Consider the following 17,683-nt stretch of genomic DNA (forward strand, 5'->3'; position numbering starts at 1 on the left):
AGATCTTCCTGCTGCAAAGATTGGTAAAGGTAAAACATATTTCCCTTTCTTAAAAACCTCCTCCCATCATTTTGGTTTTTGGAAACATCTGTCCAATTTGGTGAGGGCTGTGTTCCTCCTACTCCCATGAAGTGGCTACTGTTTATGACCTTAGATGTATATAACTAGATTCACATTGGTGTTCCTCTTTTCTTTCCTCTTCCTCCACAATGATTATTAGAGCATGAGCCGATCAGGAAAATTAGAAGATACTTTGGCATTATGGCACTTCCTAATGGGAACCATGAGAAACTCCAGGACGGGAAAGAGAATCAATGATCAGCTAATTATGTATTTAATATGAATACTATTCTCTTCCCTTACCTCTTTCCTGGGTAAAACAGGAGAAAGATGATCTGGAGTATAGCTAAAGCATTCCCCTTTGGGAGAATTTTTTGTACATCTCTCTAAGATATATTTTCTTCTTGTTTCTGTACTCACCTTAATACTATATTATAGCTCAGTGCACTTCCTAAACTGAGTTTGGGAAATTTAATATTCCTGTAATTACACTTTCTGTTTAACAGTTATACACTTTGCTTTTAGAAATAGGTTAGAAAACAGGCTACAATTTGCACATTTGGATCAGATAGGGGAAAGATGAAAGTCAGCTTTCTTGCTTTTGAAATCATCTTAGTGACCAGTATATATGGGACCAGAGATAAGGAATCTAACAACAGTAATATTAGTACTTGAAAGGGATTTCCTTGAATTCTCCAAGCCCCATCTCTGTATTCCATGAAACACATGTAAGGTTGGAGCAGAGGCTCCCTACTTTTAAATAATAGGTGTGTCTATTCAGTTTTTATTTATGTTTATAATCCAGAAATCACAAACCCTCATTTCTCCTTTGCTGTTTTCTCTGTGAGTTATGGAAAGAACTTGTCTTCGCATCTCCTTGATTATTTTTCTCAAATACCAACCAGTAAGATCCCAAAGAACTTGGAGAAAAATTGTTCCCTGATATGTCCACCTTTGGTGTTAAATTTTTACTTACTTTTTTAGTACTCTCTATGTATTTTATATGTATAATTTTATATAATTAAAAATAGATTTTTGTCTAGTGAGCCATATTGACTCTTTCTTGAGACCCATGTATCAGAGACGTTCTAAAACGACCCTCTTAAAAAGTTCAAAAAAGAACTTTTCTTAGTATTTTTAGGGTGGAAGAAATAAGATTGTACTGCTGGGAGAAGGCATCTGCCTCCCCTTCTCCAGATATTTGAGGAGCCTGAATTTGGTTCTTGACCCTTTCTCCTCAAGTTCTGCCCTTTTTCACTAGCAGTCACACCCACTGTGGTGGCTTAAACTCTATCATACACCCAGTTCTCAAACCTGTTCCTTCCACCCCAACCTCTTTTGAGCTTTTATATCTGTATTTCCACACATTGCACATTACCACCTGAATGACACACACTCTTTGAACTTACTTATCTAAAATAAAACCCATTTCTCCATACATTCTCCTCTTTGACTCCCCACGTTACTGAAATTACTGCCCAGCAATCTGAGCTAGAACCTCAATTCTCCTTGAGATCCTTCAATTCCTCTTTGCCATCATCTAATCAATCACTTACTGTTGAGTTTACCCCTATATAAACTTCCTAATCTGTTTTGTCCATATCTACTGAATTGGTTCATTCCTTTAGCATCTCAGGGCTGGACCACTGCAACAGCTTCCTAATTATCTCTACCTTCATTCTTCACATCTTCATCATTACTATCAGATTTCTTTCTAAAATACTTATCACTGTACCACTCCCTTGCTTAAACTATCATCTAGCTATCTTTACCTTTAGCAGCACTTCCCAAAGTTCTATATGTGAACCCTTGGCATTATCTGACAAGATTTTCGGTGGTAGATGGCCAAACATTTTTCATTTTTCTTAGTTATGCTTTTATCTGAATTTGTAATAGAAAAATATGGTCTCCACTGCTGGCAGTGATATTTAAACAGTATAAATTTGTTTGGGGCTTCCCTGATAGCTCAATGGTAAAGAATCCTACCTGCAATGTGGAAGACCCAGGTTCAATTCCTGGGTTGGGAAGATCCCATGGAGGAGGGCATGGCAACCCACTCCAGTACTCTTGCCTGGAGAATTCCATGGACAGAGGAGCCTGGCAGGCTACAGTCCATGGGGTTGCAAAGAGGTGGACATAACTGAGCAACTAAGCACAGCACAGCACGTAAATTTAAAATGCCAGTCTATTTAAGGAAAAACACAAGTCAAAAATAGTATGGGGGCTACTTGCAAATGTTAAAAATTATGAATACTAAATATTGAATTAGAAAAATTTCTTGCCTATAGGGTAAGTTCCAAATTTTTAACATGACATACAGTTTGACCCTAAACTGTATTTCCAACTTTGTTTCCTAATTAGACAGCATCAGGCATAAAAAATTTCTTGCCCTCCTGATACTCATTGGATATGTATTTAGCAATTGTCTACTATGAATCAGGCACTGGTCTGAACTTTGAGGATATAGTTGTAAATAAGAATGTCTGCCAATGCGAAAGACAGTAAACAAACTAGAACGTAAACAAAGTAATTCAAGATTTGATTTTAAATTCTGTCAAGGAAATAAGAGTGAAGGATAGAACAGAGAAGACTCCTTTGAGTGACAGCAGTATTTCAGGGAGACCTACAGGATGGGGTTGAACCAGCCATGTGAAAAGCTGAAGGAAGCTCATCAGGGACAGAAAGTTACAAAATGTCCAGAGATGAGAAAGTGTACAAGATAGTTGAGTATAGGGAGTAAACATAGTTGAGAAAAGTATAGTAAAGTAATAGGTGAGAGGGAAGAATGGTGGTGAAACAGTATGGAGACACAGAGCAGGCTGTGAGTCTGAATTTTATTCTAAGTGCAAAAATAAGTAAGGGGGATATCAGTAGAGATGTGACTTTTTTTTTTTTTTAAAAAGATCATACTATGTACGGTAGAGAATGGATTAATGTTTCTTAGTTTCAATACAACTGTTTTGCCTGGAAAGCAAAACAGCCTTACAAGCACAGTTTAAATGGAAGCCCTCCCTCAAATGCACTCTCCTTATTTCCAGTCCTATTAGAAACTTGTATTGCTGTAGTACCTTGTAACAGCAATGATCACTTTCATAATGTTATTATAAAGTGATTGATGCTGTACTTCCCCTTGTATTGCTAGCACCTCTTCTAATATTAGACACACATATAGGCATTCACAACTGATTTAAAAATTAATAAACAAGTGACTACTTATCCACTACTGTTTTTTAAGGCCTACGTCGGATTCCAGAATGTGGGGGCAATATTCTTTTTCGCCTCAACTCCTGGGTTTTTAAACGTGAAATGTCTGTACTATCCTCAAAGAAGCTAAAGCCTCTGTTTTATTTAAAATCACGACTTTTTCTTTTTAATTCCCAGAAGCGGTGGGTAGAATTTAAGAGACTATTTTTAATTTGGGGGGTGGGTGCGTGACCCCGGGTTTGCGGGATTTTAGTTCCCCCACCAGGAACTGAACGGGGCCCCCGAAGTAAAAATGTGGAGCCGCCAGGGAATTTCTTGAGACATTATTAAATTAAAAAAGAAAAGTTGATATGTGTCTCAGTAGTATTTCACGGGAAACCAGGTCGGCTGATTTTCTTGAGAGAAAGCCGATGCTGGGAGGGATTGGGGGCAGGAGGAGAAGGGGACAACAGAGGATGAGATGGCTGGATGGCATCACCGACTCGATGGACGTGAGTTTGAGTGAGCTCTGGGAGTTGGTGATGGACAGGGAGGCCTGGCGTGCTGCGATTCAGGGGACACGACTGAGCGACTGAACTGAACTGAACTGAACAGTACGTTCCAGAAGCAGCTTTTTGAAGTAGCATTGCTGACTTTTTTTTTTTTTTTTTTAAATGCTTCCATCGCAGATCCAGCTGCTCCTCGGTACAGTATAGGCCTGCAAGTTTTTAGAGAAAAAACTTTCTTCAGCTTCCATTTCCTGGTATGGAATGAAAAGAGACGAAAAGCAACCCGCTAATAAAAATTCGGCTGGGCTTCACAAGGAAATGGCAACCCCCTTCAATATTCTTGCCTGGAGAACTCCATGGACAGAGGAGCCTGGCGGGCTACAGCCCATAGGATCGCAAAGAACTGATCCGACTTAGCGACTAACACTTTCACTTTTCACTGTTAGTAGTTACTCTTTGTTGGCTGCTCTGGTTAAGTTACTTAGTGTTAGGGGCTCAGTCATGTCCGAAACTCTGGTTAAGAGGAACTCACTAGCCCCGCCCACCCCCTACCTCGCCGCACACGGGTGCCGCGCTCAGCTAATGACGCGCTCAAGATGGCTACAGTAACACTTCCGGTATCTTCCCAAACTAGGCCCGCCTCCATTGCGTATTTTTACCGCGCCGAGCGCGGGACCTAGTGTTAGTTTTTAATTGGTCAACTTGATTGATGACCTTTTCCCTCCGCGACAGTTTCCCGAGGAGCCAAGTGCCTGAGAGGCAAGGACGAGAGTTGGAGGGAAGGAAAGATGGCGGACGTACTTGATCTTCATGAGGCTGGGGGCGAGGATTTCGCCATGGATGAGGATGGGGACGGTGAGGACAGTGGAGGCGGCTGCGGGAAGCGGGGAAGGTGCGAGAGAAGGACGTTTTAGGAAAATATAATCTTTCTCCCCATTGGGGAGGATACGAGCCAGGGAACCGGGTTCTGTTGGTTGGAGACTCCGCCCCCTTTGGGCGGAAGAGGGGCGGGCCGGGAAGGGACAGCCTGGAGGTGGTGGGATTTGCTTTCAGATAATGTCTTGCAGAGAGAATATTGTTGTAAACACCTGTTACCTTTTTCACTTATTCCTTTTCTTCTGGGGCTCCAGAGAGCATCCACAAACTAAAAGAAAAAGCGAAGAAACGGAAGGGCCGTGGCTTTGGCTCCGGTGAGTGTTTGTGGGTGGAATGGGGTCGAATGGAGAGAGCTACGAGTTTTGGAATCCCCATTCAGACCTACGGTGAACAGTGGGAGAAGGGGGATTTCCGGTGATCTGCTGTGTGTTTCTAATAGAAGAGGGGTCTCGAGCGCGGATGCGTGAGGATTATGACAGCGTGGAGCAGGATGGCGATGAACCCGGACCACAACGCTGTAAGTAAATGGAATCGGTAGGGATCTGTCTGTACAGAGTTAGGGACCAATGAAATAAAACCCAGTAGGAATGGAGCCCTGGGATTTCTTTGGAAGGAGTGATGCTAAAGCTGAAACTCCAGTACTTTGGCCACCTCATGCGAAGAGTTGACTCATTGGAAAAGACTCTGATGCTGGGAGGGATTGGGGGCAGGAGGAGAAGGAGACGACAGAGGATGAGATGGCTGGATGGCATCACTGACTCGATGGACGTGAGTCTGAGTGAACTCCGTGAGTTGGTGATGGACAGGGAGGCCTGGCGTGCTGTGATTCATGGGGTCACAAAAAGTCGGACACGACTGAGCAACTGAACTGAGGAATGGAGTCAGAGGTCGCTTAACCAATCTCTGTGGAGCCTGCACACACTTTACTTGTGTGATCTTGCTTAAGTGTTTCTTGTGCTCAAACAACTTTCCTTCGTTCCCCTACCTACAGCTGTTGAAGGTTGGATTCTCTTTGTCACTGGAGTCCATGAGGAAGCCACGGAAGAAGACATCCATGATAAATTTGCAGAGTATGGAGAAATAAAAAATATCCATCTCAATCTGGACAGACGTACAGGATATCTAAAGGTATCTTGAGCCATACTCCATTGCCTCTCTTCATCCATAACCCTTAGACAGCATTGGTAGTTCTCCAAAGTTGACTGTGGTTGGCCAAGAGTTGAAATAAAATGAGATTGGGAATTGATTGTTAGACATAGCAAAGAGGCAGAAACAGATAAGTTGTATGTATAATAGGGGTGTGACATGCATTTGTTGTTTAAGGTTGATAGATTTTTCTAGTTGAGTAGAAAAAAGCTTGATGGAGTTTTGATAATTTGTCTTTTTCTTGTTCCAGGGGTATACTCTAGTTGAGTATGAAACATACAAGGAGGCCCAGGCTGCTATGGAGGGACTCAATGGCCAGGATTTGATGGGACAGCCAATCAGCGTGGACTGGTGTTTTGTTCGGGGTCCACCCAAGGGCAAGAGGAGGTAAAGTGCAGAGGGAAAAGCATTATCTTAGTGGAAGGAGTATGAGCAAAGCAGAATAAGGACATAGTATTATGTTCGTCTCATGGGCCCTGCCCCTTTTCCTTCTTTGTAGAGGTGGTCGAAGACGCAGCAGGAGTCCAGACCGGAGACGTCGCTGACCTATCCTCTGTTGTTCAGGTGTTCTCTCCAGAGATTCCATTTGACCATGCAGCCTTGGAGAAATACGGCTGGGGTGGAACTCACTGTGTTTATATTTAATCTCTCACCCTGTTTAGTGTTTCTTTTGAATTATGAATAAATGTACAATTTTTGTTTTCTAATTACTTAACTTCCCTTTTCTAATATTGCAAGCTCTGGAGTACTATTTACAGTGAGGCAGTATGGGTCACTGTGAAGATATTTCTCCCAGGGACTGAATTCTGTGTGAGTTTCTACGTTAGATAGTCTCCAGTGTCAGCTAGGGTCAAGTAGAGACACTGCTCAGTATTTCTTTTTCTTCGAAGCTAAGAGAGCAAGGGTAGAAGTAAGATGTTCTCATGACAGTAAGGAATAATCATTCTGTTCCTATATATGCTGTCCTGAGCAAGTGGTAACATAGAAATGTCTCTTTTTGCTCTCCTGCGTTTCTTGCTGCCACATTTGTTTGTACTTCTGTCTAAGAGCTTAAATCTCCTGTTGGGGCACTCTTCCAGAACCTCCTTCCCTGGAGGAGTCTATACTATGTTCTTGATGCCCTCTTCAGCACCCAAAGGTGAAGGCCCCATAGAGGAGAGGATCCAGAGGAGCACTGAGGAGGCCAAAGAGGAAAAGGATGTGGCTGAGGCTAGGAGGCACTTCAGTTAGCATGGTGGGAGAGAACCAGTACCAAAGACCCAGAAGGTAATAAGGTGTCCAGCAGAAGATGAAGGTCAGCAGGATAAGTAGGGCCAGTCGTAGGGCCCGATGATGAACACGGGAGTGATTGTATAAGGAGTGGCAGAGGGCAAATTCACCTGCAGGGGCTGGGAATTTAGAAAATTCACTCAAATTCAGAACCACTCAGCTTCTAAATTGATGGGCAGAAATTGTGAGATAGAGCTCTTCCCTCTATAAATAGAGAAGCTGCAAGCCCTCCTCCCCTTCCCAACCTGGGACTATATGCTCCCTTCCCATCAGGGATTATGACAGACATGCTGGAAAAAAGGTTTCAATTTGAGGTGCTATGGTACACTGAAGCTACAAAGTCTGTTTGAAGTGTTGTTGGTGTCCAAGAGCAAAGGAGAATAGTGATCACCCTTCTTCTTAATTCTTGCCTAGCTAACTCAACTTCAGAGAATGATAGCTAGTGGCTGGTTAGAATTGAAGGCATTCAATGAAATTAGTGTGGTATTAGCTGCTAGAGATACAGTTTGTTGTTAGTCACTAAGTTGCATCCAATTCTTTTGTGACCCCACAGGCTATAACCCACCAGGCTCCTCTGTCCATGGGGTTTCCCAGTCAAGAATACTGGAATGGGCTGCCATTTCATTCTGCAGGGGATCTTCCCAACCCAGGGATTGAACTCGAATGTTCTGCAGTGCAGGCAGATTATTTACCACTAAGCCACTGGGCAAGCCCCTTGGTTTGATAGATAGCTATCATATTAATGAGGCTAGACAATAGTTTTAGGGTAGGGGTTAGGGCCTGGAGGTTGGAGTCTCACCATGGTTCCCCTTCCTTGTCTGGGGAGTAGACACACTGCAGACAATGTGGCTATAGCAGATGGTCATTGCAATCAGTGGCAGCAGAAGATGAAGAGGTTGTAGATGATCTCTTGCCATTGAGTCTTGAAGCTGCCTTTGGTGACACACCAAGTGAAGGGACCTGGACCAGCGCGTCAGACGGTACGGAACAGGAACAGCTAGATTGGAGTCAAGGACTATTAGAACTGGTCTCCCTTCCTTTTCCCCTGCCAAACTACCTACCAATTCAACACTCTCCTCCTGATTAATTCATTCTTTTGTGTGTGTGTGATTGTCAAGAAATTTGGGAGCTAATATAGTGCATAATCTCAATCCATTCTTAATTCCCTGCAGTGCTGAGTAATGGTACATCCGTGGTGCCATATTTAAAAGGTTAGAAATGTATCTTGAAAATCTCTATTTTCCTCTTAGGGTATGCTTATTAAATCCAGAACTTAAAGGATCCTGTCTTTTGAGTACTATCTACCATTTTATAAGAGGATATCTCTACCACCTCACCCACATTTTTTTTCCCTCACCATTTTTAGCTGAAATTATTTTCCTGATGTGTCTGTGATTAATTCTGTGGGAAAAAGAAATCTTATATAAAATGGGAGGTGCTAGAGTTGCAGGCTATTTTGCAGTCACTCTCTAAAGTGACTTTAGTAATAGTCCTATGTACAATAATTATAATGGTGAAATAACAATAAAATTTAACATTTTCCAAATGTGGTTGGCTGCCTCTCCTTTTTTTGGTAAACTAGTTTTTGGCTTGAATCAGTAAAGAGCATTTTTCAATTGAGAGCTTCAGGGTTTGTACCTTAGTTCAGGTAAGGTAGATTGAGTCAGTATTAGTTTGATAAAAGGCAAACTTAGTAGGTATCAAATTCCTAGATATGAGGCCTTTCAGAAAGGGATTTCAGCTGGCATGAGGGACTTTTAGGAAAAGTGAATAGTTTTAGTCACAGACATGATTTTATGAACTGATTGGAGTTATGACCAGGCTATTCTAGTTGGGGAGTGGTCTTTCCTTTACTCCTATCTTGAGTCCATATATTCCTGGATGGGTTTTTTTTTTTTCTTTTGGTGGTGGGGCTGGGGGGCGGGGGCAGGGGGAGCGCTGTGGTGAGGGTGGTGTGTGTGCATGGCTTGGCACTATACCTAGAAACATCTGACTTGTGAGAAGGTTTAAAAATAGGCAAGGTTCGGGGACTTATATTTTAGTCCAGCCTCTGACTATTTTATATGCATTTTATATTTTACCACCTACTATAGAAACCTTTACTTCTGATACTTGGAAATGAGTCTACGAAAATAATTTCTAACTACACCAATATTCCCTTGACCATGCTAACAATTTTTAATTGACATATTTTAAATGCAACATACAGGCATTGCAGGTTGATAATTTTTTTTTAAAGAGGTTGATAATTTGGAACCCAAAATAACACTTTTTGCACCTGAATCATGTTACCATCAGTTTGCTATTGAAGCAAATAGAAATTGCATTATTGGACTGTCAGTCTCCAAGGAAGGATGAAATTCATCTATTCCATAATCTTGTTGTCTATGGATTTCAAGTGATTTAGCCAAAGTTATCCAGCTAGTTAGTGGTAGAGCCTAGACTCAGAAAAAAACAGAGCAAATTAATACAAACAACAAAAACAGTCCTAATTCTAATTCCCAGTCCACTTCTAAAATTCATTTTATATAAACCCAATTAATTTCTTTTGCACTGAGGCAACAGGCAAAGGGGTCCTGTTTACAACATACTGTTGGAAGCAGTATTTTTTGTTTGTCTTAGAACTGCAGTCAGACTAACTTTTGGTAGTTATATTTCTAATATTTGAGGATTTAAGAATCCAATCTTAAATGTGACTACAATGCATTATTCCAGAGACTGAAATGTTACCCCTCTCCCTGACATAATCCCAACCACAGGCTCAGAGATGCTGCTTTACTCCCTTTTCCCAGATGGTGTTAGTGGTTTTGTTTTGAAGGAATTGCTCCATATTTAGCTTTTTTTTTTTTCTTCTAGATTTATAGTTTGTTTTCAATACTGAGATTTGATGAATTGGCACTCAAGTTCAGATGCACCCTTTTGTTTCCGTTTTGACACAATAAAGCTAGAGTAAAAAATACAAATCTGATTATGTTACTCTACCTTTTACTTAGTGTTTCCCCACTGCCCTTAGGATAAAGTACAAGCTTAATATTTGTGAAATTGGTTCTTCCTTCCCCTCCAGGCTCATTACTTGCCATTTTCTAGCCCTCAACTTTAACTGCGATTACTTTTGAGATTTTCTACCCTCCACCTTCTCCAGCATTCCTCCTGCTTTGTCTTAACACCTATCTTTCAAGAATGAAATTTTGATATCTCTAGGAAGTCAGGAAGCTTTCCCTGAATGACCAAAAGTGGGTCAGACACCCCCCATTGTTCCTTAGCTCCTTAAGCTTAGCTTTAGCATAACACTTAACTGGACATTATATTGTAATTGCCTACTTATTTGACTCTGCACTCATCTGTAAATTTCTTGAAGGCAAGACTTTGTTGCTCTATCCTTGATAGAGCATTTAATGCACCTGGGGGAACTGCTTTTTTTTTTTTTAATTGGTGAATGAAGGTATCACAAAGTTTTACCCAAAGTCCCGGATTTCACTCTTTTTTTTTTAAATTTTCTTGTCACTGTCTTAATGTCTTCCCATGGAGGACACTCCATGCTCTGAAGCTTTCCTGCAATAATCTGAAGAAGGTGGGCCTACGATGATGCAAAGAGGTGGAAGCCAAGTGTAGTAAAAACAAAGACTCAATAGAAATACAAATTAACATGCAATGATCTTAACTAGCAAAAGAGCAGAGGCTCCCACCCTGAGGATTAATGTTGACCATGGCCAAGCACACCCCTTGAATCCAGAGGCTCATGTTGTGTACTCAAATTCTTGTCCAGTCTAGCCCTGAGTCCCTAGTCACTCACCTGGGGCAAGGCGAGCAGGAAGCTGAGTCCCCAGGCTACCCCAAGAAGTTTCCTTCCAGCTGAGCGCGGTCCAAACGGGTGGAGTACGGCTGCCTGGTGGTCGAGCCCAATAACCAGGCAGGAAAGCTGCGGCATACATGGCCACTAGTTTCAGGAACACGAGTGTCCGACATGCAATGTCCCCGGCCAGCCATTGAACAGTGATATTCCAGGTCGCATCTGGGGGCATAACCACAGAAGTGACCAGTAAGTCGGCAACTGCTAAATGGGCGAACAGTCGTCGTACCGGAGAGGGACAGAGCTGGCTGGGTTGCGGCCGTTTCACTGACCACAGCACGGCCAGGTTCCCTCCAGCCGAAGAAACAAACAGCACGACAGTCACTCCCATTCGCACCTCGGCGGCAACTGAGAAGGTGGGTAGCTCTGCGCCCTCCACCTCTATTCCTGATCCTACCCAGACCTCCTCCCCCGCCGCTGATGACCCCCAAGGGGTGACGTTGCCTGCAGACATGGTGACCTGGAAAGAAAAGGGGCGGGGCGATGAAGTGTGGATCTGAAGAGGCAAGCTGCGTCCAGTTTCTTCTCCCTCCTCAGGATCTGACATGGTTATTTTGCGAATTTCGTCCACTAAAGCGTCTATCTCTGGAGACTCCGTCTGTAATCTGGAGGTCACCTGTCCAACTGTCAGGGGCTTGTAGGGACTAGGAAGGAATCTGGTGCTGACTTCTACTACCGCAGGCTCCTTTAGCCCCCTGGAGCCCTGAATTCGATAGGAGCGTGAGAGTGAGTGTGTGTGTGTGTGTGCTGCGAGTGTCCCGCTGTAAGCACCCTTGGGTCAGGGGCAACCCCATCCTAGTGGTCCTGGAGAGAGCACTGCGGCGCCTTCTCGCTCCGCCCCGACTCCTGCAAGCCTCGCCCTTGGTCCAGAATATTTAAAGAAGACTGTGCCTCTGGAGGCTTGCTCAGGAAATAGAGATCTTCCGATTAGAGAACGAGACGACGGAGACCACGCACACACACACACACCCCTCCACCTCCCCCAGTACGCCCTGCCAAACACACAAACCATGCAGATGTAGCCCCAGAGACAAGTGCTTCTCGTTCTGAAATTACGTTTCAAGGGCCGGCTCCACTCGCTTTATTTTCTGATGATGTTTGTCCCTCGTGCGGCACCGTTGGGTCGTCCGGGAGGCGTGACTAGGGGCGGGAAGCGAGGCGGGAGCGGAGCTGCAGAACGGGTGCTGCCGCTGTCATGGACGCCTGGGTCCGCTTCAGCGCCCAGAGCCAGGCCCGGGAGCGACTGTGTAGGTGCGGCCCGAATAGGAAAGGGGGGCTGGCGGGCGGGCAGAGGAAGAGCCTCGTGAGGCGAGGTCAGTTCACACTACGGGGGTCAAAAAGGGTCAACTCGGGCTACGGGGGCCCGGACGGACCGCGAGGGGCTGATTTGAGCCGGCCGCGAGGCCTTGATTCGTTCCTGCTCGTGAGAAAGATGGGGAAACTGAGGCACGAGTGGGCCAGCGGGGAGGCGGCTCAGGGTTGTGTGTTCACATAAGACCAACACTTTCCTCCCTGGGCGACGGTGGGAGGAGGAGCGTTCTCCCCGTGACAGATAGCGATCTGGACTGTGTCTTCAGAGTTAAGGAGGCACTCCTGAGTTCCCTTTGGCCCCTCTACCCTACTGTCACCCACGAGCTCCTCCACGTCCGCCCTGCCTTCTAGTCTTCATTCATCTCAAGGGCCTTAGTTCACCTATTTTGAAGACTAACCTGTTCTTCAGCTATCTCTCACCCCCTCACAGAACATGACACACTCACACTGAGGTGCTTGTGATCTTGCGGTGGTCCTTCTGCCTTCTTCACCGTCCTTTTCAGGCTGCATCATTGTTAAATCCATTATTTCTTCAATTCGAAGTAGTGTTTCCCAGCCCCTACTAGTCTCCTTTATATCCTCGATGCCCTTTGGAGAAACTAAGATACAGGCCTGAAGAGAAGGAAAGGGAATGGTCTCAAACTGGGAAGGGGGTGATCCATGGTTGCCTTTTGGAGGACATTTTTGAGGGGGAGATAAAGGAGGTCTCTACCTTACCTTACCTCTCCTCCAGGGCTGCCCAATATGCTTGCTCCCTTCTTGGCCATGCACTGCAGAAACATGGGGCCAGTCCTGAGTTACAGAAACAGATTCGACAACTGGAAGGTCATCTGAGCCTAGGAAGAAAGCGTAAGTAACTAGGCCTTTCCTTTTATTACTCCACACTTCTTCCATCCCCAGCCATTATTCCTTAGTCCCTCCTTCCTATTTTTGACCAGTGCCAATTCATCATGGTTTGCCTTATCTGTACTTATCCTGTGCAGGCCTCCCAGCTGAGAAAAGAGAGCAGGGATAAGGTCAGTGAGGGATTGGAGAGAATGAGGCAGATTTGAGAAAGCTAAACTGGGACACAAATTAATAAAAAATTTGAACTAAAAAGGATTGAACTTTCTGCTGTTTTTTAAAAAATTGTTTATTATTGTTTCTATCACTTGCCTGACTTTGATTCTCTTGCTTCCTCTCTTTCTCTGTATCTTGCTCTCTGTTTGCCTTTCTACTTTCAAATCCTTGCTTTCCGTTGCTAATCTCCACAAGTTCTACGCCTCGGTAACTCAGCAGATGCCCTTGAGTCAGCCAAACGAGCTGTGCACCTATCAGATGTTGTCCTGAGATTCTGCATCACTGTTAGTCATCTCAATAGAGCCTTGTACTTCGCCTGTGACAATGTCCTTTGGGCTGGGAAGTCTGGACTCGCTCCCCGTGTGGATCAGGAGAAGTGGGCCCAGCGTTCTTTCAGGTTTGATATTCTTTTATCCTACAAGGTCTATCGTATTCTTCATACTGCCTGCCTTGCCTTTCATGAGAGAACGATCTTTTAGGGTCTTCCCAGAATGTACACATCTGAATCACTTGGCTTCCAATCTTCATTTAGATCTTAAACCATCAGAGAATAATGAATGGGGGCAGATGGAAGATGGATGCTCTTTCATGGTGAATGACTAAGATTGGACAAGACTAGATATTAATTATATTGCTTCGATTCTTCTTCTGTCTATACCAGAGATTTATGCCCCTCCCTGTCTACACATTCATTCATTCTAAAAATACTTAGTAACTGCTTACTGTGAGCCAGGGAATAAAGCAAAGAGCTAAGTAGATATGGTTCCTGCTCTCATGAAACTTCTAGTTTAGTAGGGGAGTCTGATATTAAAACAAATAATCACCAAACCGAATATTTGTGGGAAAGTATAGGATGTTAGCCCCTGGAGGAGGGCATGACAACCCACTCCAGTATTCTTGCCTGGAGGATTCCATGGACAGAGGAGCCTAGCAAGATACAGTCCATAGCGTCAGAGTTGGACACAACTGAAGTGACTTAGCACGTATATAGGATGTTAAAGCTTTATAACAGGGGGAGCTAATCTAGATAGAAAGGTCAGGAAAAAAAGAACCCTTTGAGAAAAATTTTATTTCAGACCTGAAGTCTGAGTAGAAGTTATACAAAGCAAGCAGTAGAAAGAAGAAACAGAAAATAACTCATTCTGAGGCCTTGAGGCAGAAAGACTTCTTGGAATTAAAGAGGTGGAAAGAAAGCCAGTGTGGCTGACAGTATTGAGGAAGGGCATAAGTTCAAACTGGAGAGGTAGACCAGGGCCAGATCATTCATGCAAGGTTGTCTAGGTAATGGTAGGATTTTTTTCATTTAGTTTTGTTTAAATTTTAAACAAAATTTTTAAACCACCTGCTCAGTGGTTCTGAGCAGGTATGTGACATGATTCAAATTGCATTTAGAAGATCTGTCTTTCTATACTGTGGAAAATGGATTGCAGTAGCACTAAAGAGGAGAAGATTCTCTAATGTGACCATGAAATGATGTTGGCTTGGATTAAAGAGCAGGCTGGTAGTGAAGGTGGAAAGGAATATGATTTGAGAATAAAATTTTCTGTCTATATATTACCTATATTTGTTTTTTGCTTCCCTATGATTCACTTTGTTATTTACACTATATTGCTTCTTTCCATCTCTGCTTATGTCCTGCTTTTCCTCTTTCTCGGTGATTTACAATTATAACAAGGCTTATGGTATATGAGGGGTGGGGGCAGAGGCATGGATAGAATGGTATGGAAAAGCAACTCTCTACAAGAGTTTCTATGCCCTGTCTACTCTTTCATTCCATAAATATTTCTTTAGCTCTTACTACGTGCTAGGCCTAAGTCTAGACACAAGGATGCAGTGGTAAAGACAAACAAGATCCTTGCTCCTATGGGGCTTACATTGTAATGGGAAGGGACAAAGACACGGTAAATAAGAAAAACATCAGAGAGTGGTAAATGCTGTGCAGGAAATTAAAATAGGGTCAAGTGATAAGATGGTAAATGGCTTGCTACTTTAGAATGGGCGGTCAGAGAAGACCTCTCTGAAGAGGTGACATTTAAGCTCAGACATGAAGTGCAAGGAAGAGCCAGCCATGTGAAGGTTTCGGAGGGAGAATATTCCAGATTGAGGGACTAGGTAATGTAAAGGTCCTAAAGCAGGAATCACTGAATGGGATCAAAATATAAAAAGAAACCAGTGTTGTTGGAGCCTAGTGGTTGAGGGAAAGAATGGTACAAGATAGAGCGGCAGAGTCACTTGTTGAGTTCTGTAGTATTTTATTCTAAATGTGATAGGAAGGAAACCATCAAGAATTTTAAGAAAGGGTATATTGTGATATACATTTATGCCAGCTGTTATATGAAATTAGATTGTTAGGTGTGGTGGGCAAGAGTGACCATGGGGAAACCAGTTAAAAGACTGAAGTAGTAGTTCAAGCAAGAGATGATGGTTGGTTAGACTAGTGGTCCCCAACCTTCTTGGCACCAGGAACCAGTTTTGTGGAAAATTTTTCCACAGACCAAGGGGGTGCAAGCAATAGGGAGAGGCTGTATATACAGATGAAGCTTTGCTGGCTTACCTGCCAGTCACCTCCTGCTGTACTGCCCAGTTCCAGGGATTGGGGACCCCTGGCTTAGACTATGGTCTGAGTATAATAGATAGATGTGATTGAATTCAGGGTCTATATTAGAGGTAAGACAGTTATACTGAATACAGATCACTGTTTTCAGAATGGATTTAAAAAAATTTTTTTAATGTAGGCTGTTCTTAAGGAATTTATAATCTAAAACATTTGGCAAGCTTGGCTTCTTTTTTATTTTTTCTCCTTTTAACAAAAGGATTGGATTTAAATTATGTGTGTGAATCTTTGAAACAACTGAAGCTGTTCTTTTTTTTAAAAAAGGTTGCATTATTGTAGTTCAGGTTGAATGCCTGTGTGCTAATGGGTTGCCAAGTGGAAAAGTGAAATTTGAGGTTAATCTTGGACTATTTCATGATCTTCATTACTTTTAAACCAAGATCTTAAGGTACACATACATAAACACATTAGTTACAGAAAGATGGAAGGACATTTCTAATGGTAATAACATTTACTTCTGATATTCTAATGTATAATCTGTTGCACTATGAGGGAAAAAAGTTTAGGTGTTCTGTTGGATTTGCTAGGTGGGTATATGTACCCATCCTGACCCTTCTTCCCTGTGTATCCCAGGTACTATCTGTTTTCCCTCATCATGAATTTGAGCCGTGATGCTTATGAGATCCGCCTACTGATGGAACAAGAGTCTTCAGCTTGTAGCCGGCGACTGAAGGGTTCTGGAGGAGTCTCAGGAGGAATTGAACCTGGAGGACCTGGGGGTCCAGGGATTCCAGGAGGAGGTCTGCCTCAGGTGGCTCTGAAGCTTCGGCTCCGGGTCCTGCTGCTGGCTCGGGTCCTTCGGGGTCATCCCCCTCTCCTGCTGGATGTGGTCAGAAATGCCTGTGATCTCTTCATCCCACTGGACAAACTAGGCCTCTGGCGCTGTGGCCCTGGGATTGTGGGGCTTTGTGGCCTCGTGTCCTCCATCCTGTCTATTCTCACCCTAATCTGCCCTTGGCTACGACTCAAGCCCTGATATGCTGGTACAGGATAAGGAGGGGACCTGAATTGGTGAGATGGAATTTTATAGATCGTCCCTGTGTCCCAGCCTCATTCTAACTCCACTCCTTGGTTAAAGTTAAAAATCCAGAGATTTGGGAATAAAAGGAAGGAGCTTTGGGGAAGATGAGATGAGGAAAGGTGATTTGTGAAATCAACCGGATGATTCAGATGTTCAGATCTGCTGGAGCTTTTGTTCTTTTCCTCCTTCATTGCATTGCCTGTGTCTCTCCTGACTCTTCTTACTGTCTCTTAAGTCTGTTTAAGATTCTGTCTCTGTATCCCCTTTGTACCTTCTCAGCCCCCTGTCATAGGAATTTAATCAGCAGAATTACTTTTTGGTATGGGAAGTAGAAGGTATGGTCTGTAATGTTCTAATTGCCTTCTTCCTTTTCCTCACAAAAGTGATTTGTGGCAGTTATTTTTGCCTCCAGACTCCAGACCATAATTTTAAAGGCTTTGTGTCTCAGTGGGCTCTTCCCACATGCACAGAAGTACTTCCATGCTTCCTTTTCCTCGCTCATGTCTACCTCACTGCCCTCCCTCATGATTTGCCATTCCCCTTCTTTCTACTCACACCTGCAAATTTCTGCTTACACTTTGATTTCATGGCTTTGTTCTAGCCTTTCCATACCCCTTCTTTGCCTATCCAGAATGATGCTATGTTTAGCATCCTGTAAATATTGTACAATGATTCTGTGTAAATAGCTGAGGCCCAAGCCCATGATGGACAGCAAGCCTTCCAGGTTAGCAGATTAAAGATCAATTTGCTCATTGATATTTGGTCTGGTCCTGTGTGTTCTGGTC

At 43.5% G+C, this 17,683-nt stretch overlaps 2 protein-coding genes and 1 pseudogene across 4 annotated transcripts in view; 2 read left to right on the forward strand and 1 right to left on the reverse strand.

Moving 5' to 3' along the window:
• The window catches only part of LIX1L (limb and CNS expressed 1 like), a 32,437-nt gene extending 23,848 nt beyond the window's left edge, over positions 1 to 8,589 (forward strand). For 2 of the 3 annotated variants that reach the window (XM_027535129.1, XM_027535144.1), the window contains 6 exons: positions 4,485 to 4,607; positions 4,883 to 4,942; positions 5,068 to 5,145; positions 5,620 to 5,756; positions 6,025 to 6,161; positions 6,274 to 8,589. In XM_027535129.1, the coding sequence (XP_027390930.1) occupies positions 4,485 to 4,607; positions 4,883 to 4,942; positions 5,068 to 5,145; positions 5,620 to 5,756; positions 6,025 to 6,161; positions 6,274 to 6,319 (581 nt within the window). In that variant the 3' untranslated portion in view covers positions 6,320 to 8,589. The remainder of the gene's footprint in view (positions 1 to 4,484; positions 4,608 to 4,882; positions 4,943 to 5,067; positions 5,146 to 5,619; positions 5,757 to 6,024; positions 6,162 to 6,273) is intronic. The other variant, XM_027535136.1, reaches the window with a different exon arrangement.
• LOC113887900 lies at positions 6,701 to 11,821 on the reverse strand (annotated as a pseudogene).
• A 210-nt stretch (positions 11,822 to 12,031) lies between these two features.
• Positions 12,032 to 17,654, forward strand: PEX11B (peroxisomal biogenesis factor 11 beta). Its single transcript, XM_027535156.1, has 4 exons — positions 12,032 to 12,144; positions 12,938 to 13,053; positions 13,459 to 13,660; positions 16,451 to 17,654. Exons 1-4 carry the CDS (start codon positions 12,089 to 12,091, stop codon positions 16,851 to 16,853), a joined length of 777 nt encoding a protein of 258 aa, XP_027390957.1. The 5' UTR covers positions 12,032 to 12,088; the 3' UTR covers positions 16,854 to 17,654.
• Positions 17,655 to 17,683: the final 29 nt, after the last annotated feature.

This window comes from Bos indicus x Bos taurus, chromosome 3 (assembly GCF_003369695.1).
Source record: "Bos indicus x Bos taurus breed Angus x Brahman F1 hybrid chromosome 3, Bos_hybrid_MaternalHap_v2.0, whole genome shotgun sequence".
In the NCBI taxonomy this organism is placed as follows: Eukaryota; Metazoa; Chordata; class Mammalia; order Artiodactyla; family Bovidae; genus Bos; species Bos indicus x Bos taurus.

Excerpts from the sequence above, each read along its gene's own strand:
- PEX11B (XM_027535156.1), top strand. The coding sequence starts at position 12,089 with ATGGACGCCTGGGTCCGCTTCAGCGCCCAGAGCCAGGCCCGGGAGCGA. Across the intron at positions 13,054-13,458 it reads TCTGAGCCTAGGAAGAAAGC|TTCTACGCCTCGGTAACTCA; the intron begins GTAAGTAACTAG and ends AATCTCCACAAG. Across the intron at positions 13,661-16,450 it reads TGGGCCCAGCGTTCTTTCAG|GTACTATCTGTTTTCCCTCA; the intron begins GTTTGATATTCT and ends TGTGTATCCCAG.